The sequence below is a fragment of the Manacus candei genome, unplaced genomic scaffold (genome assembly GCF_025592945.1).
Source record: "Manacus candei isolate 608988 ecotype Guabito, Panama unplaced genomic scaffold, ASM2559294v1 h1tg000079l, whole genome shotgun sequence".
In the NCBI taxonomy this organism is placed as follows: Eukaryota; Metazoa; Chordata; class Aves; order Passeriformes; family Pipridae; genus Manacus; species Manacus candei.
In genome coordinates, this window is record NW_026138127.1 from 1,059,830 (window position 1) to 1,084,623 (window position 24,794).

Here is a 24,794-nt window from a genome sequence, read left to right on the forward strand (position 1 = left end):
TTGCCTCATCTGTCACTGATGATGGCAGCACTCGAAGTTGTTGGATTCCCTGCGTATATTTCACATAAAGGAGCAATTTATTGACATGTATAAAAATGATGCAACTAGTGGTGGAGTCTTTTGTACACCAGTCATATTACACTTAAATTATTATAGGCCATGGTACACTGCACTAATTTTGATTAGAGCCTGTAAATTTGAGCATAGTGAATGGAAAAGTGGAGGGAAAGGCAGAATCAGATCTGGAGATTTGAGGTCTGTGTAAGTGAGGGGGATGACTTGAGATTCTGCACGGGGGGACCAAAACCTGCAGCAAAATGACCTGCAGAGACTAGACCCATGGGGGCTGCAGGCAAGAAAGTGGGGCACGGTCTGAAAGCATGTGGGGAACACCCAGGAGGAATAAAGAGTGTAGATACAATCTCACCATACAGCCACACCCTCCACACTAAGCTCTGATTTAATTCTCTCTGAGCACTGTCCTACCATTCAGTTTTTGTGTTCAGATCTCCCTGTTTGCCAAGGGGGGAGTGTGGAATGAAGAGAGGACCTGCTCCTTGAAAGTTCCTGTATTTCAATGGCAGCTCTTTGTCTCTGAGGAAAGGAGCAGCCATACATTTGTTTTCAGTTTTAGAGGCTGACATGAAATTAAGTGTAAATGCGTTCCAAGCAATGGAGTCAAATTTGCTTACTAATCTGGGCTGCATCTCGTTTTTCTCCTCCTCACACCGAAACCATTAGTACCAGTAGCTGTGCCTGCGTCACCTCTTCCCAATCCTGCAGGAGAATCTCCCTGGAGCCTGGCTTGCAGCAGGAGTAAACAGGGGTCAAGGCAGCAGGAAAGGAGATGAGGGACATGAAAATGGGATAGATGTCAACAGTGACTTGAGATCCAGGAGAAATGTGCTGTTCTTTAAAACCAATTCTCTTAGCTTTTCCCCAAAAAAGGATCTGCTTCTTCATTTCAGAGGATTTGGGCTGAGCAAGGAAGTCTGGCTCAGCAGGTGAGGTGGAGATAGGGAAATGTTTGGTGTCAGCAGAGAAAAATCCCCATTTTATTAGGTAATTTTGTCACTTTCCCAGTTTACCCTGCCTGCCTTGCCGTTCCTTGATGATCTCCTTAACCCACACCTTCCTGCTGCTTCTCAGCCTGCAGAGCATAGGTGCCACCAAGGAGGATCCAAACACACAACTGTCCTGCTGTCAAATTAACCTGTTGCCAGGGGTTTTAAACTTGCCTTCTTCATCAAGAGCAGAAACAAAACAAAATGAGAAATAAATTTCTTCATAGCATTTTTAATTATTGCAATTTGGTTAAAACACCTTTTTTGTTAAGGTTTGAAATTACTTTTTTTTTAAGGCAGATACGTTTGTTTTGTCTTTATAACTTCTAAGCAAAATTATGAATTTTTTTTATGGTGTGTGTACGTATATGAGTGTTTTGCAGCAGTTATGAAATCCTCCAAATTTAAAATTGATTTTTATATTGTCTAATGCGATAACTAAAATAATTCAGCATTGGCTCAAAAAAAGAGTTAGGACAGTAATATGTAAAAGGAAAGGAAACTAGAAGAATTATGCAAGTAAAAAATATAATATGCTGTCATGACATGTAAAAATTAAGCTGTTTGCGTTTTGTTTTTTTTTAATAAGTTACACCTGTGTTTTATATTTATGGCTTTATCAGTAGTTGGTTAAATACTGAAAGCCAAATCTTTTGGGCTGATATAAAACTCTTTGGGGCTCCCTAGCTCTGTTCAGCTATGCATAGATTTTTAGATGTTCCAAAGATCACCTAAAATGACTGTACTCCTTTTATTCATCTCATCAGCAAAGTTCATCTCATCAGCCAGAGAGATACCATCTAAACTTTTAGGCTACAAATTGTACTTTCCCAGCAAAAATACTGTGTGTTTTACTTACAGAGACTGTAAAGTACAGGATTGCACATCAACGATGTGTCTTTTTATGTCAGAAAATGGGAAATTGCTGTTTACTGAGAGGAAAGAGGATTAGAGTAGCCCTAAGAAGGATTCAGCTGTCTGCCTTTGTATGCAGATCTAAAATAGTCACAAATTAGCCATTTTACCCTTAAAGCAATGCACACATGCAGCTTTTTTTTTTTTTTCTAGAACAACAGTATTGAATACATGAACAGGTAGTTTTGCCATTTCCAGAAGTACCTTTAAGGGCAGGGCAAGCTGGTGACTAAGCAATAGGCAAGGCCATGATATCTGATGAAACATTAATGCCTGAGAAGCAGCATGATGTTGATTCCAGGAGGTTGGTCAGAGTGGGTTTTGTGAATTTTAATGTAGTATCAGTCCTGGGTACAGACTCTTTCTCTTCCCCACCCCTAAACACGTGAAAGCCAATCTGTAGCTGCATTATTTTAATTTTGTTTTCTTTTTTCCACAGGCTGCTTTTTTTTTTTTGCAGCTTTTTGGGCTGCTTTTGGGTCTTTCTTTTGCTGTTCTCACTGAAGCTCTGATCAACTTTAAAGGCAATTCAGCATACTGTAAAGAAGCAATTTATATCTTCCTCAAGATATATATTTTTTTAAGGTGTATTTTGTATCTAACAGCGGGTATGATTGGTGTGAGGAGGAAAAGACTTCCTTAGTCCGTTACACATGTACATGGGAGCTGGGCATATCATACCTGACCTTACCTGGCCAGTGAAGTCAGGTACAGAAATCACCACTGTCCCTTCTGGCACGTTGTCTTCAGTATCTCTTCACATGCAGCTTTGAAAACTAGGTTAACACAGAGAGCACTTTTTTTAATGTTCCCTTTCAGTGCTTTAGATGCCTGTTCCCTGATAAGCTAAAATCAACCATTCCTGCAGCCGTGTAGAATTTCCCAGGAAACTTCTGTTCTGTGACCATCTGTGAGCTTCTCATTTAGTGTCCAAAAATGTACCTTCAGTTCCTTGGTCTGCAGCTTCCCAAGCTCTGGGCTTTCCATTTGTGAACTTCTATCCATTTGCCTCAGCAGCATCTGGTTGTCAAATACTCTAAAACTGTGGAAAATCACACCAGAAAAAAACCCTGAAAATATTTTGGATGTTACAGTTTATCAGTTTTTATATTTCCTTATAGATCGATCCATCGCTGAGTTACGTGAGGATGTGAGATAAAAATGCAAAATAGCTTTAAATTTCTTGTGTGTTAAGCCAGCATAGTGTTCAGAGGATGCTGTTTCTTGTTTTCTGTTCAATCTTTTTTTTAAATTTTGCTTGGACAGAGACCATAAGCCAATATTCAGAGTTGCTTGGCAGTAGCCAAGTTGTGAAATGCACACCCAACCTGCGGGGCATTATGGTTGCTTAGTTCATGCATGTAAATCTGGGAGTTTGAGCACCGAACAAGTCCACACCCATAGGGTCTTCTTGGAAAGTTTGTTCTGACGTTTACTCTTAATGGCATTATTAATTTAATGGTTCCGTTTCCAGAGTCATTGAGAAATGACAGTTTTTAGAAAAGTCCAAACAACTTAGTGCTTAGCACTGTTTGAATATTAATTTGAAATGTTATGAAGTCTGTGCTGCAGTTGGGGTATATGTCAATGCAGTTAGTTCCATCTCTTATGATTTAGTTCAAGTCTACTATAACTTTACTACTTTACACTATAAATATACATTAACAGGTAAAAAAAAAAAAATCTCAGTTTTAGAAGCATTATTAACAAAAACAACCCCTGGCAAAAAGCCTTTAAAGAAAGTAGATCAGAGAATTTTTGGTGGATGCATTTGATTTGTCTTTTTGGCAAACAAAATCAGATTATTTAAGGATACATGGTCTATACTAAATGTAACAAAGAGAGATGCAGCTGTAGTAACTTTATTGTGCCAGTTACTGTGTGTCATGTGAAAAGAAGGGGGGTCTACCCAACCCTTGGTGTGGGGGAGATTTTCTTGATCCTCAGTGCTTTATTTGTCTGTTGGAGCCCCAGGAAAGCTGAGACTCCTGTGCCCAATCAGTCTGTCAGTGTCCCGTGAGGGGACCCTTCACTGAACAGATTCACAGGGTTGGAGGGTGATTTGACTGCCCTTTTCAGGAGGGGCTCAGGCAACCGTGTGGAGACCCCTCAGTGGATCTTCCCAGCCTGTTAACCACCACTGGCAACTGCCAGCAGCTGAGAAGGACTCACTCTAACAGTTTATGGAATACCACTCTTTATTAATACAAATTGGGACAGGTTAATAAGGTTCAAAGTCATCAGTGGTAGTGTCTGAGTGCAAAAATGAGTTTAAAGCGATCTAATATCCTCTAAAGCAAGCACAAGCTCTAATCCTAGAAACAGCATTCAGTGCACATAGAGTATGTTTCTTACCCGATAGGCCCCTATAGGGGGGAAGACAACATATGCCAGCAATTTCAGTGGAATCTTCCTAATTTTCCTCCTATCCTCAACTTACTTCTATACTATTTCTTTAGGTTAGGTGGAGCTTGAGTGACTTCAGTCATTAATACCTGAAAGGAGGTTGTAGCCAGGTGGGGGTTGGTCTCTTTTCCCAGACAACTATCAGCAAGACAAGAGGGCATGGTCTTAAGCTGTGCCAGGGGAGGTTTAGGTTGGATATTAGGAAGAATCTCTTTACAGAGAGGATGGTCAGCCATTGGAATGGGCTGCCCAGGGAGGTGGTGGATTCTCTGTCCCTGGAGGTTTTTAAGACAACACTGGATGTGGCACTTAGTGCCATGGTCTAGTAACCGCAGCGGTAGTGGATCAAGGGTTGGACTTGATGATCTCAGAGGTCCCTTCCAACCCAGCTGATTCTATGATTCTATGAATACTTTATCTCTGATTGATGTAAACTCACTTCACATGCTTAATGGGCGTGGTCACATCTTGGCTTCCAGGGATTCAGTAAAATTGTTGGCTCAGCTGCAGAGCATCTTCATGTCTGTCTCTTGGTTGACAGGTACTATGTGGTGTTTGAACTAAAAAGTGCCCCCATGTTCCCATCCCTGCAGGGATTTTTATGGAGTGAGGCCATAAAAAGTGAAGCCTCACCCTCTCTTCCATCCCCTTTAGCAGATGCTTATCATTGTATAGGGAACCTTTGTGTTACCATCGAGGGAGATGCATCTGCATTTTACCCTATAATTCTTAGTCTCCTCTAATTTTTAACCCCAACCATCTTCCCACACTGTGCATAAAGATTTTCAGAGATTTCAGGTCTTCTTTTAGAAAGATCTCAGTTCTGGAAATGCTTACACGTAGTTCACAGTTTGTGGAAGTTAGTATGTAAGAAGTCTTTGAAGGTTTTGGACTTCAGTGGTTTTCTTGCTAGTGTTGAAAACATTCCTTTGGGAATTTACATGAGTACTGCTGTGAAAGGGGTGGTTGCCATTATTTCTGCTCTGTGCATTTACTGAATTTGTGATAATTTCCCTTGATGCAAATGCAAAAGTTGATGTATTGTCCTGTTCATTTTTGTTGTTTTAGGAGTCTTTGGATGATTCTCAAGTAGCTGGAGTTTGTACAACAGAAGAAGTGATTCGGTATGAGTATCATGTCTTGTACTCCAGCAGCTACCAAGTACCTGTGCTTTATTTCAGGGCATGCTTTTTAGGTAAGACCGAGCAATCGTGTATTAAATATGTGGGATGCAGTAGATGTTAAAAACATGAATTCTTGTGTTAAAGTGAGGAACAGATGTGTAAAATAAGAAAATAAGAGATGAGGCTGCTCACCAGTAAATTTTGTAACACAGAGCTTCAGGACCATGGAATAGATGATATCACCTCAGCCTGAGGGAGGCTGAACTTTGGCTCTTGGCATTGTGCCTGTGGTTGACTAAAACTGCTGGTCATTTTTCTTGTTCCTTTTCTTGAAATGACTGCAGAAACTTAATGCAGCACGTTTGAATTGGGCCACGCAGTAAGTGGGCATAATCACAGAGCTTGTGTGTTTCTTTGGAGCCTGAATTTGAGTCAAAAGGTTGGGGTCTAAATGTGTCTTTAAAATTGTATGCTGTTTTCTGTTTAAATTTGCTGCTTAAGGGAAAATAAAATAATACCAATATGGTATTGAGTTTTTGTATTTAAACTGGCTCTGGAGGCACTAACTGATCATCTTTCCTTCCTGAAATATGCATCTTGTTACCTAAGGCTGCTGTTTGTGTCACTTATTTAATCAGCAAACAGAGTGATCGCACTGTGGCATTGGCTGTGCTCTGTACCTTACTGCCCAAAGTCTATGTCCAGCACTGGTACAGGCTGCCTGGGGCAGTGGCGAAGTCACCCTCCCTGGAAGTGTTCAAAAAACGTGTGGATGTGGCACTTGGGGACAGGATTTAGTGCTGAACATGGCCATGCTGGGTTAAGGCTTGGACTCAATTTTAGAAGTCTTTTCAGACCTAAATGATTCAGTGATCAACATCTTTTGTGTTTTGAATAATATCTTACCTTTATCTAGATAAAGATGTCTGAATGTTGCCAGTGATATCTTTTCTTTTTTAATTAAAAAGTAGCTTAAGCTGCTTTGAATGTGTTTGGTAGATTTAATCACTCTCTGCCTTATATTGTTTAATGGTTTCTAATTTTGCAGTGTTGGCATTTTGAAAGGCACTTCACATTCAAAATTGGAGAACAAATTCTCATAGACTCCCTGGTGGAAAGATTTTAGTCTGAGGTGCAGTTTCAGGAATGGATAATTTGGGGTAAATTTTCAGACTGGGACATGGGGAATTGGGGACATTGCTCTGCCTTTACCACCAACAGAACTCATTTGCACACATCCTGCTGCAAATTTATTTCTAGTTTTATTACAGGCTTTTACAAATGTGCACTGTTTTGCCTTTAAACTTGTTGTGCAGACAGGAAGACAAAGGAAGTTTTGCTGTGAGAGACGGGTTAACCTATTTGTGGTCCCGAAAAATGTAATTTTCTTCATTTTTGCTGAATTAATAGTTCACTGTCTCTACAAGAAGAGGATGGAGACACTGCAGGTAGAGGAAGTAGGACACTATCTCTACTGTACTGTACTTTCATATAATTAGTATTCACCATAAGCAGTTAATCACCAGAGAAGAGCTCACAGAGACAAAACCAGTTGTTTAGCTTGTCAGCATCAGGGAATCGGAGGTGTTGAAACATGACTCCTTATAGCTGGAAGTGGGTATTACAGGAGCCAGTGGATGATCTAATGCACAATCATGGTATTATGTGCAAACAGCTCCCCTTGCAGTACAGAATTGTAATTGTTTCTGCAAGTACAATTACCTTTTAAAACACTTCTTGGGAACCTTTCACAATGGAGAGCAAGGGCTTTTTTTGGATACTTCCTGAAGTCACCTGGGTTCTCTTTTAACATTTAAGTATACCTGACTCTTGAAGAGAGAAGGATACACAATGGTGGCAATAAGTGCATTTCCTACAATGTTTTCAGCAAGTACTCTCTGATTTTAATTACGGATAGCTTACCTTTGAAATTCTATCTTCCCCGCATGTTGTTTGCCTGCTTGTGCTGTGCTGTCTGAAGGTCCCAACATGGAGTTTTTGGGATTGTGTAGGTGACAGTTGCTCACAATCTCTTGAGATACCTGAGCAGTGTATGTTTTATCTTGTCCCAAACCTGGTATGAGGAAAATTCAAGGTAATGGCCTGAGATTTTTTTCCTTTGAGGTAATAGTCTTCATGTGATAGGCTCCTCACCTTGCTTCTCGGACAACAAGCAATAGTCACTGCGTTCCTCATCTGAAATAATCAAGGAAGAATTTTCCAGACACCTTCATCAATTTCCCAGTCTAAATTCCTACCATTATTTGTAAATTAGGTAACAGAATCAATTCCTCACCAATGTCTTGTGAGCTGTTCATGATTTCCCTTGAATCCTGTCTGTACTGATCCTGATGTTAATTAGAGCTGTTGCAGGGGGTGGAGCTGAGCTATAATCCTTCCAGGATTTCCACAGCCCTGTCCAGTCTTGCCTTCCCCAGGAGCGGGACACAGAGTTAGAATGCAAAACTCTGCTTCCTCCCTGGCAGTGTGTTCAATGGCCATTACACCTAGATAATAATAATAATAATAATAATAATAATAACAACAACAACAGCAACAACAACAACAATAATAATAATAATAATTCTGTTCAACCTGATGGAGTAGTTTTGTCGTATTCACTTCCTCACTTTGTGTGTTCTAACAGCAGCTGATGCTACCTGTGCAAATCTGCCAGACTCTTGACAAACTCTTCTTGAATGATGAAATCCTACCTTTTTCCCACTGTATGTGAGTCCAGTTCCCATTGACTTGGTCTCTCACAGTCCCTCCTAGGAAAAAGGCTCCCTGTAGAGTTACTGGGGGGATTTTCCTGTCATTTTCAGCTTGGTTGGCATCTTTAGGAGCTTGTGTCAGTGAAGACATCCAGTTTTCACTCCTCTCTTCTACCAGTTATGTTCAACCGCTACAGATCACTTCTTCCTGCAGAAGGGAAAAACTTGCATTGTGTCCTTATCCTTGCTGCTGTCTAAATTGGATGAAATAGCTTATTTTCTGGAATTCATGTATAGACCTCTTTTTTTTGAGATGAAGTTTGATACGTAAGGTGGTGTAAGGTAAGGTTTGAAATTTTAATTGCAGCAGAACTTAAACATTCTGAGACACATCTAAACTTCTTGGTAGTCTCTGGGTGTAGATTTACAGGGAGGATCTTGTTCTGTGCAAGGACAAATATTTCAGTTGAAAATAATGATTAAAGTGTGATGAGCGTGTCTGGAAAGATGCTTGAGAACATTATAGGATGCCAAGAAGATATTTTTAGGCTACATGTATACACATAAGAAACATTTTTCACTACCTCGTGATGCTTCCCCACGTGGCATATATTCCTAAATTCAGACTTCCTGAAGTCACAGTCTGTGTCAGGAGCTCAAGGCAGTGGTTCCAATACCTCAGAGGCTCCTTTCCCCAAAATCAGCCTTATGCCTGCCATACCTTCCAGAAATAGGAGCCTCTCTTCCTTTCTCTGGCTTTTGGGACTATCAGGTAGGTAGTTGAAGAAATCCCTGCTGACATCACCCCTGCTGGTATGTGATGTCAGCAGTTAGCCCTCTTAGAGACAGATGGTGTAGGCAATTATCCTTCCTCTTCAATGCTGGCATCGGCCGGATGGGCTGGGCTAGGTCCAGTAAGCTTTCTTTAATCAGCAGAGTATTCACCTCTTTTCTTAGTCTTTAATAGACCAAGGAACTTAGGTCTTTTCCTGAACCATCCTTCATCTGAAGCCATACATTCAAAAACCTCTTGTCATAGATTAAAAAACCAGAGTGAGGTAGCAACCACACAATCACAGGTGAGCACAGGCACCATTCAGGAATTACCTTGCCTGCTAAAAAAATGATGGCTTATCTCGCACTTCTTGTTTTTCCTGAAAAGTTAAAGGAATCATCATGAATGCTGTCTAAATACTGAAAAGAAAGAGCAGAACTAGTGGGAGTCAGTAAGGGCTTCAGCCTTACTCCTCTAGGAAAAAGAGAAGGAATTGGTTTTTGAAGCTGATCTGTTCAAAATCTATCTAGCTCTGTGACATATAGCTAAATCCCTGCCAACAAAAACCATGCTAATCAGTGGTTAGGGAGAGTGAGCTTCTGAAGTGGTGTAACTTCCTCTAACCCTGAAGGCATGACTTTCTGTATTCATAATCATACTGGGCCTGGCTGAAGCACTTTCCAGAATGCAGATTTACTCCCTGAACTCAGAAGCATGTAACCACCATGTCCTTTCTCAGAAATACAGCTGCTCTTAAGACCATGTCCCGTAAGAACTGGTTTTATTGTGGCTTTGGACATAAATGAGATTGAATAATTTGTATGATTTGATATTCCCTTTAGCTGTAATGGTGTTTTTTCTCTTTTGGCAACAGTTTCTCAAGATTGTTTTTTATAAAATGTGTCAGAATGATGCCTCAAAACAATTTTGTACACCATTTCACTCAAAAGTGTAAAAAATCCCTTTAATTGAGAATGTCAGAAATGATTAAAAACTTTAAATTGGGAATCTCAGAAATTGCTAAATTACTAAAAGTTTTAAAATTATTAAAATTATTAAAAACTTTAAATTGGGAGTCTCAGAAATTGTTCAAAGCCCTCCGTAAACATCAAGAAAACAGAATACAGCAACTTGGGAAGCCTCAAAATTTTCTCTGAGAATATATGTGGAATTTGCCTGCCTAAAGAGTTTCCGGTCTTTGCAAGAATTAAGATACCAGCTGAGAGCTGCAACTCGTCTGTGGTGACATGATTAACCCCAAGTGGGCCATCGAGAAGCTTTTCTCAGAAAAGTTTGTTGTGATCTAAACAGTTTAATAATAAAACTATCCCAGCTAGGCTTGGGATGAGCCGTGGGACATGGAGCAAACTGTGCCCTCGTGGGTAAGTGATGAGTAAATGTAATGATGGTAAATCTGGAGCCTCTGCCTTCCTCTCCTGCCACTTGTCTTGGCTTGGTGCTGCTGTTTCTTCCTCTTTCTGGCTGAACTTCCTGAGTTCAGCTCCATCACGGGGAAGAATGAGGCACAAAGCCAAGAGGCTCTTGGCTCGGAAGGTGCCACAGTGGCCCCCTTGTTGCCAGCAGCAACAATTACTGACTGCTCTGCCAGCCCACATGGATATTAGAAGTCTCAGTGGGTAGCAAGAATGTGCACCAGGGCTACTAAACACGTGAGAGTGCTGGCAGCCCTGGAAAAATGGGTCTAAAAGTGCCCAGAGAATACAGGTCTGTGTTTTGGGCAAGTCTCGGAGCTTGAGAAAGAATTGGATTTGCTGCGCGGTAAACACAAAACTCAGTTTTACCTATAATATGGTTAATGCTTCAATAATATTTGATTACTTCTATAAACGAGATTAACAGAGTCAGAGTAATCCATTCCACCTGTACAATCTGAATTTGCTCAGGTGTTACTATAAAAGTTCACAAGGGAAGGTGTACAGAACAAAATGTGGAGTGCCAAATCAAATGTTGCTTTAGGATGTGTTATTCTAGATTTTACACTTGGACTTACTCTGCAGGTTGAAAATGGAATTGCAGGTATGCATGGCATCTTCTGTTACCTACACACAGGTGATCTGAGCATAAATATATCTTTCTAAAGTTAATTACATTAGAATTTAGAAAAATTAGTATTTGCTAATACAAATTTCTTAGTATTAGCAAACCATCTCCAGTGCAGTTCTGGTATCTTCATCATAAGACAGTGGACATGATGGTCTAACAAGTCTCATGTCCATGAGGATGCCATGGAATAGCTGGTTAATATGCTGTTACCCTCTCAGATAACTTAAGTGCCACATGATTTTGCTATAAGTTCAGAACTTGGTGCTTTTTTATAAATATATATGCAGAAAATAAAAGAGAGGCAGTAGGCAGCTGGTTGGAACTTATGTCTAAACATGGCATTCAAATGTTAATTGTGTGAATAACTCTTTTTCATTTTACAGACGTGCAAATGTCAGTAGAATAAAACTATTTGTCAGAGGATGATGATTTCTGACACCTGATAAATGCCAAGATGAAGCTACTTATTGAAAGTGTATCAAAATACTCTGTTTGCCATAAACAAATGCTCATTAAAAATTGACATGCTTATTTTCTAAGTAGTCGACACTAATATCTTGGCATAATTCTAGTGTCACAGGTAAAAATCTGATGCAACAATACCATATAAATGGAGCTCAAGAAAAAAATTAAGGGCCTGTAGGTTACGAAAATGCAGCAAACTTTTATCTGCAGAATTTTGCTCCTCAGATTTTTCCACTCTCTCACTATTAATTGGATATACTTACGCACTAGATAACTCTTCATGGTGTTATTTTGTGGTTTTAAATTAATCTCATCCAAACTTTTATTTTACAAAATTAGCTTTAGTTTTGCTATTTTGCTGTTGAATATTAAAGATATGCTTAAGAGCTTTGGCTAGGCGTGGTTGTTTCTCCCCATCGCAGATGGAAGACCTTTAACTCTGGAGGAAATATGGGGAAGTGTTCATGCATGTTACCAGGATCGTCTGCAGGAGGGGCCCTGGGACACCATCACACAGCAGGTGAGGATCCACTGGTCCTTTACAAAACTTTGGAATGCAGTATATGCCTGAGAATCCTCAGTGGCCTTATTCCTTCCCTGGACACAAGTAATAAATATAAATATAAAAATAAATACATAAATATATATGCATGCACACGTGCACACAGACACAAGTCTAACTCTGGTTGTGCTTAGCCAGTTACCAGCAATAGTTTCAGTTCTGGTTTTGAAAGGATATATATTTAAGGCTTAGTTTGACAGTGTCTCACATTTAGAATACTCTTCCAACGCCCATCCGTAAAAATTCAGGTGATTTCTGAGCAATCATGGATTTGGGTTAATACAAAAGTAGACTTATTTATGTAAGTAAAATATATTATTGTAACACTTCACGCGTTGTCTTGTAATCAAATTACCAAAAAATAATGTGTGTCATTTTCAGTTTTAAATAGACTTGCAATCCTCGGGACTGAATGAGAGAAAGTTGGTCTCTCATCAAACAATAAGTTATTGCAGTCTAATAGTGAAACATGGTTCAGAGCTGACTTGGTTGCTCTGATCTCTTCCCTGTTACTCCAGCTCCCCAGTGCAAGTTTGGACAAAGACTAGAGACTCTCCAGGTGTGAATTTTTTTCCCATCAGACCAAAATACCAATGTGTCCTTTACCCCTCCCCTTTCCTTCCTTAATTTTTTGGTTTTAGCTTTTTCCAGGTCTCTTACCACAGCAGCTGACACAACGGGGATGTGACTTCCACTGAGTTCTACAGGTGTTCCCCTAATTAAAATAATACAGTTTAATTACAGGATGCCTACTTGTAGATGGTACTCAGCCATCTACAGTGGGAACATGAGCAGCATTTTTGTTTTTTGCAGCCACGGACTATTATTTATATTATGACAAACATTATTTTTCTGGTATTTGCTGTGCATGTCTGAATTCCAGTTGAGAGTTGGCAGATTCTTGTAATACACACTTTTACATAAAGCATTACCTGGCTTGTCTATGAATGAAGATGAGAAAATTAGATTTTAATAAAATGATGTAATAATGTGACACTAGTGAGAAAAAGGCATAAACAGTATGTTCAGAATGTGTAAAATCAGAGTGGTGGAAGCCAAAAGGAAAAACAGGTCACTCTCACAGGGGGGTTATTTCTGCCTCTTAAGGGACAGTAAAGTAAAAACTGTCCTACATCTAATAATTGGAGTTTTGTGTAAGAAATATGCACACAAATTTTTGCAGAAACGGGGTTTTTGGGTGGCAAAATGTGTGAAGAGATGAACCTGTTTCTGTGACACCTCTCCAGAGGCAGTTCAGCCACTGTGAATCCAGTGACAAACATGAACTAAGAGGAAAAAAAGAACATTTTGGAGAAATTTAGCAAAGTTATAGCAGCAAAATGTGACTTTCTGTTGAAATAAGGAGATTATGGAAGATAATAAAAACACACTGTAAGCACTAGCCTGCAAGCCTCAGATCAAAGCAAGAGTTAAGTCTACAATAAAAAGAGAACTTTTCCCCCCTCAGATGAATCAGGGCTCTGAATTGCAATACGGAGCTTTCCCTCTCTGCTTCTCTGCTGACCCATTTTGTTATGTGGGTTAGGCTTTGCCTGCAGGGACACACATTCTACAATACAAGTCACTGGGCAGGCTCATCAAATCAGACTTGAACACTCAGTACACGTGAACAGCACAGAGAAAAGGTTTAAGGTTTTAATCCAAAACAGATACAGATTTTAAATGGTATAAGCACTCCACCACTGGGAGGAAAAACAGAGCTTACCATTGCCCACACATATTACTTAGCTTTTAACTAGGGCTGATTTGTCCTTTGATTGCAGATTAGGAAAAGAAAGGCTTACTGTCTGGTTTTTTTTGGCCTTCCAGATCCAGAATCTTACACTAATCATTTGGGACCTTTATTCCAATGTGTTTTATGAAATGCAGGTGCCATGCCTGTGCACATTTCTGATACAACTGTATTTTGGCTTATACTCTCTGTGGTAAAATGTATCTGAAATCAGGAGCTGAGACATTGCCTGAACTCCAAAGAATGTAGGTATTTGGCATTTACTGAATTTTAGGTAAAATTTGGACTTCTGTAGTTTTGTTTATTGTAGAAAGTCATGCTCATTTTCAGAGAAAGCATCTTTGAATATTTTTACTGACTAGATTATTGGAAAAATCAGAAGTCAGTTACCTTCTCATAAATAAATTAACATGATAAGGTTGCATAGTATTTTATAATGATAATTGATAAATGGTGATGATTTAATTGCACTTCCTCTAGTAATAACCTTAAAATGCTCAAATGAAGTTCCTGTGATTGGCTTTCTTCTGAGGTAAATCTCCCTGGTGCCTTCAGTCATCCCTTCTCTACATCCGGTGATAGCTTGCTTTAGCTGTTTTAAAGAATACAAATCAATTAGAACACACAGCTGTTTAACAAAACTTCTAAATGTTGCTACAGGTCTCTGTGGGTGTTTCCTGATGGCCTATAATGACATCAATTTAGCACACCTGGTAAGGTCTGTGTGAGCTGGAAGTAGCTTAATTCTGCAATGACAGGAAAATTAAGGAGTATTTATGGATTAATGTTGCCTTCCAGAAATATTGCCAACTGTGGATTTTAACTTCTTTTTACAGAGATTCAGAAGCAGAATTGCAGATATTGCATGCCTTTCTCCTGAACAGCTTACTTACAACTTGGTGGGTGGTTTTAGTGTTAGGTATTTATTTTACTTAGTTATATTAGTTATTTAAATATAATATAAAAATATAATATAAAATATAATATCAATCTTATTTATACTATATAAGGGTATACATATATATATTGCATATATATTACATATATTTACATATATGTATTACATTACATTTTTACATATATATTACATATATTTGTATAAGTTATGCACAAATACATAGTGGCATTGTCTCAACAGCTCAAATATACTGTATGTATGTAATATCCTTCTGTATGCAATATCCACATAAATATTGAGGTATAATAACCCAGTTAAAAAGGCAGCAGCCAGAAAGGACCATGATCAAATGCTAAACAATGAGGCAATTTGAAAGAAAAAAATGTCCACAAGAATAGGAAAAAGGTTGAAAAACAAAGAACAGAGAACAGAAATGAGACAAATGGGAAAAATCTTCACAATTATAAAGGTGAATATATTTTATCACATGTGCTTGGTGTAACAACCATGAATTTAAAAAACAAGGTTAAGTAATGTTTAGTTAATCTATAAAGGCTACATTTGACCTTTTTGTCATTTTGGAAATCTCTGAGGATGAGTGGTAGATGTGAAACAGCAGAAAGTGACTCTGTGGTTGTAGCTAGAGTTTCTGTCTTCAGACTGTGTGGTGTTGTTTGGGTCTTTGCTGTGTAAGTTGGAAATACATTAATTTTTCATCTTTCTTTGCCCTGATGCATATTTATAGAAGTGCATACAAAGTAGAAGGACCTCAACAGGGGGAGGGACAACACTCAGAGAAAAATGCATGTCTAAGACTATGATGAAGCTGAATTTGTTTATTTTATTAATTTTAATTCTTGTTACTCGTGCTAATCTGTGTCTTCATTGATTTTTCTTCTGAGTGGAAGCAAACTGGCAGGAGAATTTTAAAAGCTGATAAATGAACCTGATCGCAGTCAGTACTAAGTATCACCAACAGTTTTGTTTTTAACAGAGTGATGTTGTCATAAAGTCTGACCTTTCCCTGAGAAAACAAAGTCATAAACACAATCAGGTGTGTGTGCTAAGGCTTAATCAATGCTTGGTGATGATGGAATGTAAAATCAAACATCCAAGGGTAGAAATCGAACTTTGTTATTACAGGAGGCTCAAAGGTTGAAAAACTAACCAATAAAACCGAACAAAAGTTCGGTGGCTTGAAGATCCTACAGAAAGAGTCTAAAAAACTGTCTAAATAGTCTAAAATCCTGTGAGTCAGGATTCCAGAGGAAATGGAAGTTCCAGAGCACATGTCCATCCATCCCTCCCTTCCTCTTTAACCAGCACTGCTCAGACATGGTTACTTCTGTTATCAACAGCCATGGGAGGGAGCGCATTTCATGTGTCATACCTTGGCTCTGGGCTTGCCAACAATAAACCAGCATTTTACTGGTTTAGCACAGAAAAAGTAATTCAGACCATTCTGACACTGACTGTATCTTAAGTCTCAGAATAGCAGGTGATCGGGAATTTTGCATCTGTTTTTTTTCTCAAGCATTTATTTCTCAGCTTAATCTGAATGAGGTGTTTTTTCATCTGTCATTTGATACTTAGCAGGTAGCTGTAATGTAATCTGTTATATGTCTGCTCTGTCATATAAAAAGTCATCAACCAACCTAAACTACCCAAGTCACAGCACAGAACTGCACTATCTCTGTATTAATCCAGAGTCTGCTCTTTTTCAGTCAGGAGTTAAGAATCTGGAACACATGTTCTTTATAGTACTTCAATAATCCTGTCCATTACATCACTTAATTTATAGCAGTGTTAACAGAAAAATCAATAAACATTATTTCTAAAATGGCAGGGATGTTAATAGTGTGATTTTAAAAAAGGAGAAAGAATCAAAACTCTGAACAGAACACACTGACATAGTGTTGTAGAGGCACATCTTGCTGGAAATGTGATAGGGAGGATTTAAATAATTTTGAAAAATGTGTGTAGGTCACTATTCTTAGACATACAAATCTTTCTTGCCATATTGTGGGATTTTGCTAAGTGGGGAAGGCTGTATACAGTATATCTTAACAGAAGGTTGCTAAGACCGCTCTTAAATCATTTTGAGTCATATCAACAGTTGCTATGGATCCCCTGCTAATATTTTTGGAAAATTATTAGTACAACTTCCTGAGAAAAGGGAGTCTTTCAGTGCAGACTGGAAAGCTGTTTGACAGGGAGAAGACCTAGGGGTGGGAAAGCTGGGTGGATATTTATTTCCCACTAAAATTTTCTATGATGTATTGAACTTCTGGGGTTTAAACCAAACTGTAGTACTGTACAAGCTAGCAAGTAGGTTTTATTTTAAAACTAGGCATTAACTAATAATGTTTAGCTGCCCTACAGTGTAATCTTGCTTTTCCCAGTAAGACTTCATGGACATAAAACCCAGTCCAACTAACTTCAAGGCCTGGTACTATTGTTACTTGAGTTGGTCGGTTTTTCTGAAATGAAGGTTCAGTAATATTTTCCACACAGGTACATAATCAATTAAATGAATGACAGTGTAGTAGTATTGGTTCTTTTGATTATTTCCCATTCTGTAGAAAATGCCTAGCATTTACAGGTAACTTATGTAGCAGTGGTTCTGCTTCCACAGATGTTTCCAAACAGAGATTTTGTGGTATAAGTTGTAACAGCAACTTACTGTATGCCTGGTCCAGCATCTCTCCTTGTGCGCTAAGGTGGATTGCCCTTGTGTCTTCCCACTGCCATGACCTCTGATAGTTCACTGCTGGAAAATGAAGCTGGTTACTGAACATTCCCCCTTACTGAATGCTTTTGTTAAAAATTCTGAAATACACTATATAGATTGCACAACACGAAAGAAGTGGATATCATATATGGCACATTCAGCTCCATTTGGGAGGCAACTGAAATGACCAAAAGGCAGTGCAAACTATTTTTTAATTTTATTTACAAAAACATTTTAAGTGCCACTTAAATGGAAGTTAGGTACCTGTGCTAACAGAAAGCCATTTATATCTGAGCACCTGGGCTCTCAAGTGGTGAAGCAGATTGTATGAGCAGTTCAAAAGCAGTTAGACAAATTCATGAGACTACTTGTCCATAAATGGATGCAAAATGACCTGTCAGGAGTGTCCTCCACCATTCTTGGTGCAGATATGCTGGAGCAGTATGAGGGGAGTGAAACACAGAGAGAGCCCAGACTTGTGTTCTCTCAGAACAGCCTTTCCAACTGCTGCTGTTGGAGATGGGATGTGCTGCTGGAGGGGCCATTGGGATTCCTGGGATTCTAAAATGAACCCTTTCAGGGCACATTTGTCAAATGCCACTGTGGATTTTTTGTTTTCCTTAAATTATCATTTTTTAATCAGGGTAGGAAATCTGTCTCCAGTGTCTTTTCCGTACTTCCACAGCTTGTTGGATCATTCCATTTTGCACCTTGGATGAATCTCATAACTTAAGAACAGATTTTAAATAGTAATTAATTAAGACTATATGCTACATAACTAAAATGGTGACAACTGAATTAATCTTATTTTGGCAAGCACGGAGGAAGAATCATCTGCTTATTTTCATAGAAAAATGGCTGAGATGCCATTTCTTGACAATGTAACTACGGACCTGCCAATTTTTAACTGTACAGTTTTCTTGAAGAATCCTAAATGCACAAGTTACGTGCTTGTGAGAAGCTTTAAAGCTTTAAAAAAGCCTGTTAAGCTTTAAAAGCATAGTTTTGCCTGAGTATCACATAGTGCTTTGATTCTTCTTGTTCTTAATGATTCAAACCTTATTATGTATGTATAAAATATATAGTTATAGATCAGCTATGTTGGCTATTCTTGATTACTGTTTTGCTTGCTTGTCCTGCATTACCTCTCCTGCCTTTCCTTTGTTAGCTATTCAATACCTTTAAAAAATAATAAAGCTATAAAATGTAAAAAATAATTACCACCTCTTCAAAACTGTAAATATTCTAGAATCAGGCAAATTTGGGGGACAAAATTTGAATTATAGAGTCACAGAATGGTTTGTGTTGGAAGGGACCTTTGTTGCAATCCATGATAGATTTGAAGGAGCAGGTACAAATTGGTAGGTGTGGTTCATCTCAAAAGAAGTTCTGGCTATGTTAAGTGTCCTTATGGTTCTGTGTTGTAGGACCTGCAAAAGCACCTTTATTTTCCTCAGAAAAATGTAGCCATTTAATTGCCTTTTCAGCATGGGCTTTGTATTTGATGAAAGAAGGGTAGGATCCAGCTTAATTGACCATGTGGGGTTGGTGGTAGTAAAGGTATGAATAAAAATTTGTCACTAAAGTTGGTTGGTCTGTCTGTAGGAACTCATGTGGAACAGAGACATTAAATCATCAGGGCAATTGCAACTGCTTGTCTGCAAAGGGTGTAAATCCAATCACTCTGCAGCCTCTTCTGCCAAAGAGAGGTTTAGTAATGACAGCAATTTGCTTTTTTTTGATCTGGTTTGCACTTTTTTGTCTGATCAGGATCCCTTCAAGTTTTGCCTTGCTTGGAGCTGTTGCAGATTTATTTTGATTGTCTAAGAAAATACAGAACAGTAGTAGTTGCACTTTCACAGTCATTCTTCAGCAGCTGTCGCAGGCAGAAGGAGGTTGTTCCATCTTCAGCTACTGGATTTTATGGGTTCTCTGGATTTTATGGCAAAGTTAGAGAAACATTCTTCAGTAATTCCAGTAGGATGGCTTGGCTTCTGCTTGTAAATTGAAATCAAGGTGACTATAAGTAAGTAACCTGTCCCAGATCAGAGAATCTCAGAGTGGTTTGGGTTGGAAGGAACTTCAACGTCCATCTGGTTCTACCCCCTGGCATAGGCAGGGACACCTTCCACTATCCCCGGTTGCTCCAAGCCCCATCCAGCCTAGCCTTGAACACTTCCAGCGATGGGGCAGGCACAGCTTCTCTGGAAAATCCAGAAAAGTCCCTCACTACCTTCCCAGGGAAGGATTTCTCCCCAGTAACCCTAAGTCAGTAGGATGGAGAAGCCCTTTACAATTAGTATGCTATCAACAGCTTTATTACTATTATTTACGTCTTCTAGGAGGATTATAATTACAGTCTGTAATGTTGCATCTGCAACGTACTGATTCCATGCTAATGGTTTCCATTGAAGTAATTCCGTTATAGAGGAAAATCCCTCAAGTTCAACATATTTTAAGTTCCCAGCATGCAGTGACTCTTCTGGTTGTGGGACACAGGGTCAGTCTGAAGAGAAAAATCTTGCTACCTTATTTCTGATTGTGTAGAGTTGGGTTTTATTGACAAGTAGGTTATTATTGATGTATATAAAAATAAGGAATGAAAAAGAAGATGACAGACCGTGAATTCAAGAACATAAATTAGTTAGGGTATAATCTTGAGAGAAGAATTTTTACTCAAGACATTTGCTTCAGTAAATGTGGTCAAAAATTGGGAAAAAGGGAAAAGCTTGCATCCTCTTTATTCATTACATCACTGTTTCCTTTTGCTACATGGAAGAAATTACAGGGACAGATTTTATTAATTATGCCTTCTTTTTCTGATCTGATGACTAGGACTGTGAGAACTGCTGGGAAAATATCTGACATCAATTGACACAGGCTGTGGTGTTTGCTGGTAGTATCCTGCATGAAATTTTTGACTCCCCTCCACAGATTTATTTTTGCAAAGCAGCATCATGCAAACCACATCAGGACAGAGGCAGTTTCCGGCGCAAATCCCTTGCACTATCATCAAGGGAGAGACCATAAATGTTGTGATGGATGCTCGAAGGCAGTTTAATGTAGCACTGGAGAAAATGGCACAGAAGCCATTACCTCTGGAAGAGCTGCAGTTATGACAGAGAAAATAAATGGTGCTGTTACAGGAGATGTACTGACAACAAAACTCCTGCTGGCTGGGGGGGGGGGAGAGCAGGATACTGCACACAATGACCTATTACCTGATGTGATGTTTATTTTTGGTTTAAATCTGATGTGGAGACTGCTTGATAAAATGATGTAATCCAGTCTGACAGAAGTTTTAGTCTTAATTAGACTTGTACTTGGGAGCTACCCAGTCTTTGCTACTGTTGAGATTCATGTCTTGATGTTTCCCTACTCACCACCTGTGGATGGAGGGTTGTACCTGCACAGCTGGGGAACAGGAATGCTGTGCTGTCAGAGGGCAGGGTTAGATGGGATATTGGGAAGAAATCCTTCCCTAGATGGGTAGTGAGGGACCGGAATGGGTTTCCCAGAGAAGCTGTAGCTGCCCCATCCCTGGAAGCATCCAAGGCCAGGTTGGACAGGGCTTGGAGCAACCTGGGATAGTGGAAGGTGTCCCTGCCTGTGGAAGAGTGTGGGACCGGATGGACTTTGAGGTCTCTTCCAACCCAAACCATTCTGTGATTCTATAATTCATTTTCAAACTGCCCAATGAAACATTTCATGTCTCTCATCCATCTCTCTCTTGCAAGTTTTTTTTTTTTTATCGGAGGAGTTGAGATAACAGCTACAGAAACTGGTACAGAATGTCTTTACACATCTAGAAGTCACCTAGTAAAGAAGTCTTTCTACAGAAAATAAATGAAACAACATTTTGGGCTTTCAAACTCAACAGAATTAGTTCCTGCCTTTAAAAATATTCATTTCCTATCAAAGCTGGGTCAGACTCAGAGGGATATGCAGATATGTGATGGACTCCAGCATGCAGTGCTGAGCAAGCAGAGTTATGAATCATCCTCACAGGTAGATAGATCCAAAATCATAGACAGATCCAGGAGAATAATGCTGCTGATTTCAGATAAACTGTCTGTCAGTGTATTACTGCCCAGAAGAGTTGTGGGCAACCTGCAAATGAGTTCTTGCAGTACAGTGCAGAGAATACTTGTGGGAATGGAGTTGTAGCACCCTACACTGCTACATCACCGATTGGAAAAAGATTAATTGTAAACTAAAAATGGGAGGATTCTTTTATACTGTTTGTACTGGTTTTTTTTTTTTTTTTGCATGAAGTCCCAGTAGGACTTTATAGTTTTCATGTGTCTGGCCCACAGATCAGCGTAGATGAAGGGTATTATTGCTGCCCTAGTATTTTGCCCAGGATACATTTCACTGCATGTGGAGTGTTATAGTTCTACCAGGTGACTGCAGTAGGTACTAAATATGCTCATGAAGCTGATGCAGCACAAACTTTTGTTCATTTTCACATTTTTTATGGTGTTTGGGAAGGACTTGGGATTCATCCCTCTGCAGACACCCAGCCCTCTCTCAGGGCAGTAATTAATGGCACTTTGAGTGGCAGTTCCCTGTCCAGGTGTTGTACAATAACGAGCCCTGGCTGGTCAAGCCCGGACCAAACCTGAGCAGGTTCTGCAGCCTGTTACCAATTCTGAAATCATCCAGGGCTTTGATAACTCCTGCATTTTTATTGGCACCTGCCCAGTGTTTCCTCCTCAGCGCTGCTGTGTCAGTGATTTAACCCTGAGTGTACATTAAAGCCTCACAGGATTGCCATTATGTACAGGATTTGGAATTCAGGATTTGACTGAATCAGAGCTGATGCTCTCAGAGTATTTCCCTGGTGCTCAACAAGCTCTTCTTCCCTACCTCAGCCTTTTCCCTTTTTAGAGGCTTCTCCTTAATGGGTCTTGGCTCAGTATTTCTTTTAAACTCCTGTCTTTTGTGGTTTTCCTGTCAGTGTGTGACATTTTCCTGTCTCTGGAATAGCATAGAACTCTTGAGTTTGGGAGTTTTTTCAGTGTCACTGTTGTCAAGTTGTGAGAGGAGGAAGAACTGAAAGAAGAAAGATGTAGAATGTAAATTTAATAAGCTGTTTTGAAAAGTCAAGTCAGCCTCCATGTGTCACTCTGTAGTGATTTGCTAAAGCAAGAAGTGCAAGATGGAATCAAATACGAGGGGGCAGGTTGGGATAACTTCAGGATTAATATTCAGCTTTGGGAATTATCTTTATGCCTTGTTCAGAGTGCTAAATCACTTAAAGCTCAGGTTACATTTTTTGTTCTTTTTGGGTCTGTGTGCTGCCTTTTTACACTCTTTCCTTGTGTAAGGGAATTTGCTGACATTTTTGCACAATTTACTTTTTTTTTCCTTTGCTTAACAGTTTTGTAAATATTGTCAACTATATATTTTTTTTATTATCTCTAAGAAATACCATTGGCACAATCTATATATTCTCTGGAATTATTTGGAGACCTAAGCTGGTTTGAGCTAGGAGATAATGAAAAGGATTTTTTAATTCAAACTAGCAGTTTTTCTCAATGGAAAACTGTATCAACAATTCACTTTTACCAACAGTAGATGGTAGTATTCTTGTGCAGATTATTTGTTTGTGGTGTAAAACAAAGCTTTTTGAATATTATTTTTTTGTATATCCTGAAGCTTCTTGAAGTTTTTTTCTCTTAGACATAAAATGATTGATCCTCATGAGTATATTTTCAGCATAAGAACCAAATGTCCTTCAGCTGTAATAGTTTAATTGTTAATAGTATCAATAGTTCAATAGTTAGTAGTATTAAAGATGCCCTACCTGCTGAAGATGACAGGTTAGGATTTGGGTTTTGTTTCTAGGCAAGGGGTTGGAGAAAGATTTTCTCCTGTGTGGCACGAAGACTTTGCATCTTCTCTTCTGTGCCAGAAATATACTATGTGCTAAGGTAAAATACCACCACAGAACTCAGGGAGTCTGGCTGCAGCTGGACAAGGGAAATCTGTGCCAGAGCATAAATGCAATATAGATAAAAATTTAAAAATAAAAATATATATAATAAAAAAATTACATATATAAAAATAAAAAAATACTTCCTAGCACCAGTCTGAGAAGACACAAGGGCTCAAGGTTGTTGAAGCGCTTTTCTACTGAGAGGATTGCTTTTATGTATTACACTTGATCAGAGTTTTGTTTACACAGTAGCTTTGCCTCCTTGCATTCAGGCTATGCTGCTTCAGTAACTTGAGTCACTTTTGCAAACCACTACATTTTAACTAAAATAGTGGCACAATCTGGTTGGTGATCTTATTTCCCTTTTAAGAGTGAAGAATATATATTAATTAGCATACAATATATATAGTATATCTTAATTTGTCATGATGATCAGTGGAAGAGCAATGTGGGTTAGATTCTGAAGTGAGAAAAGGTGCATCAGGGATTAATTGGACCCTGCTCTGTCTTTTCCAAATGCATGCGTGTATTTTCTGTTTTTTTCCTGCCATAATAAAGCAGCTGATCTTCCCTCCTAGGAGCACCCCATCCTTGGGCAGCCCTTTTTTGTTCTGCATCCCTGCAGAACTAATGAATTCATCTCCACTGTGCTGACTGGCCCATGGAAACACAACAGGTGAGAAGCACAACAGGCGAGAGGCACTGCTGGGCCTTGCAAGGCTTTGTGCAGTGCAGGTAAAGTAAATCAGCTGAGGAGTGAAAACGGCCAAAGCAACCTCCTTGGTCTAAAAGTTTCTGTGTTGTCACAGAAAGTTAAAATATATTTGCTATTGATAAAGTGAAGGAAGTAATCTGAAGTTATGACTGTTGAGTCTGTCTGCAATTCAGAAAAAGTTGGGATAATATATTTCTGATGCTTTTTTGTGGTTTTTTTTTCCCCCTAGGCACAAAAATTACATTATTCTGTGGCTCAGTACTGTAGGCCCAGTTGTGGGTCTCAGTGTGCCTCTGAGTTATGCAAAAGTAGCACCTGAGCAGAATTCAAGCACTGATTCAGCTGAAAGGTAAGAGAAAATGAAACCACCTTTTCCTCTCCCATCCTCCTGTTAGAAAGATCTGATGGATAACTGCCAGAACCATTACCTTCTCCTTTGGAGCTCTTGGGCCCGTTCACTTCCAGGACTCACCTTCCAGTATTTTGCTTACCTTCCTTATTTTGCAATGAGAATTTGTGCTGAGAGAGAAGTGCTTGGACATTGCTGACACCCTCCGTGAATGCCAGGAGGCCCCTGATGTCCTGTGGTCTTCCTCAGGTGTGTGAAAGTGCAGTTGGTGGTGTGATCTGGCATAACTGCTGCAAGGATTTCAGTTTAATCTCTTTT

General features: G+C 39.2%; 1 protein-coding gene across 2 annotated transcripts in view; it reads left to right on the plus strand.

The window, feature by feature from the left end:
• ATG10 (autophagy related 10) overlaps positions 1-24,794 on the plus strand; it is a 61,490-nt gene that overhangs the window by 34,140 nt on the left and 2,556 nt on the right. For both annotated transcript variants that reach the window (XM_051810861.1, XM_051810862.1), the window contains exons 4-8: positions 5,454-5,580; positions 11,950-12,047; positions 23,991-24,088; positions 24,357-24,476; positions 24,570-24,725. In XM_051810861.1, the coding sequence (XP_051666821.1) occupies positions 5,454-5,580; positions 11,950-12,047; positions 23,991-24,088; positions 24,357-24,476; positions 24,570-24,675 (549 nt within the window). In that variant the 3' untranslated portion in view covers positions 24,676-24,725. The remainder of the gene's footprint in view (positions 1-5,453; positions 5,581-11,949; positions 12,048-23,990; positions 24,089-24,356; positions 24,477-24,569; positions 24,726-24,794) is intronic.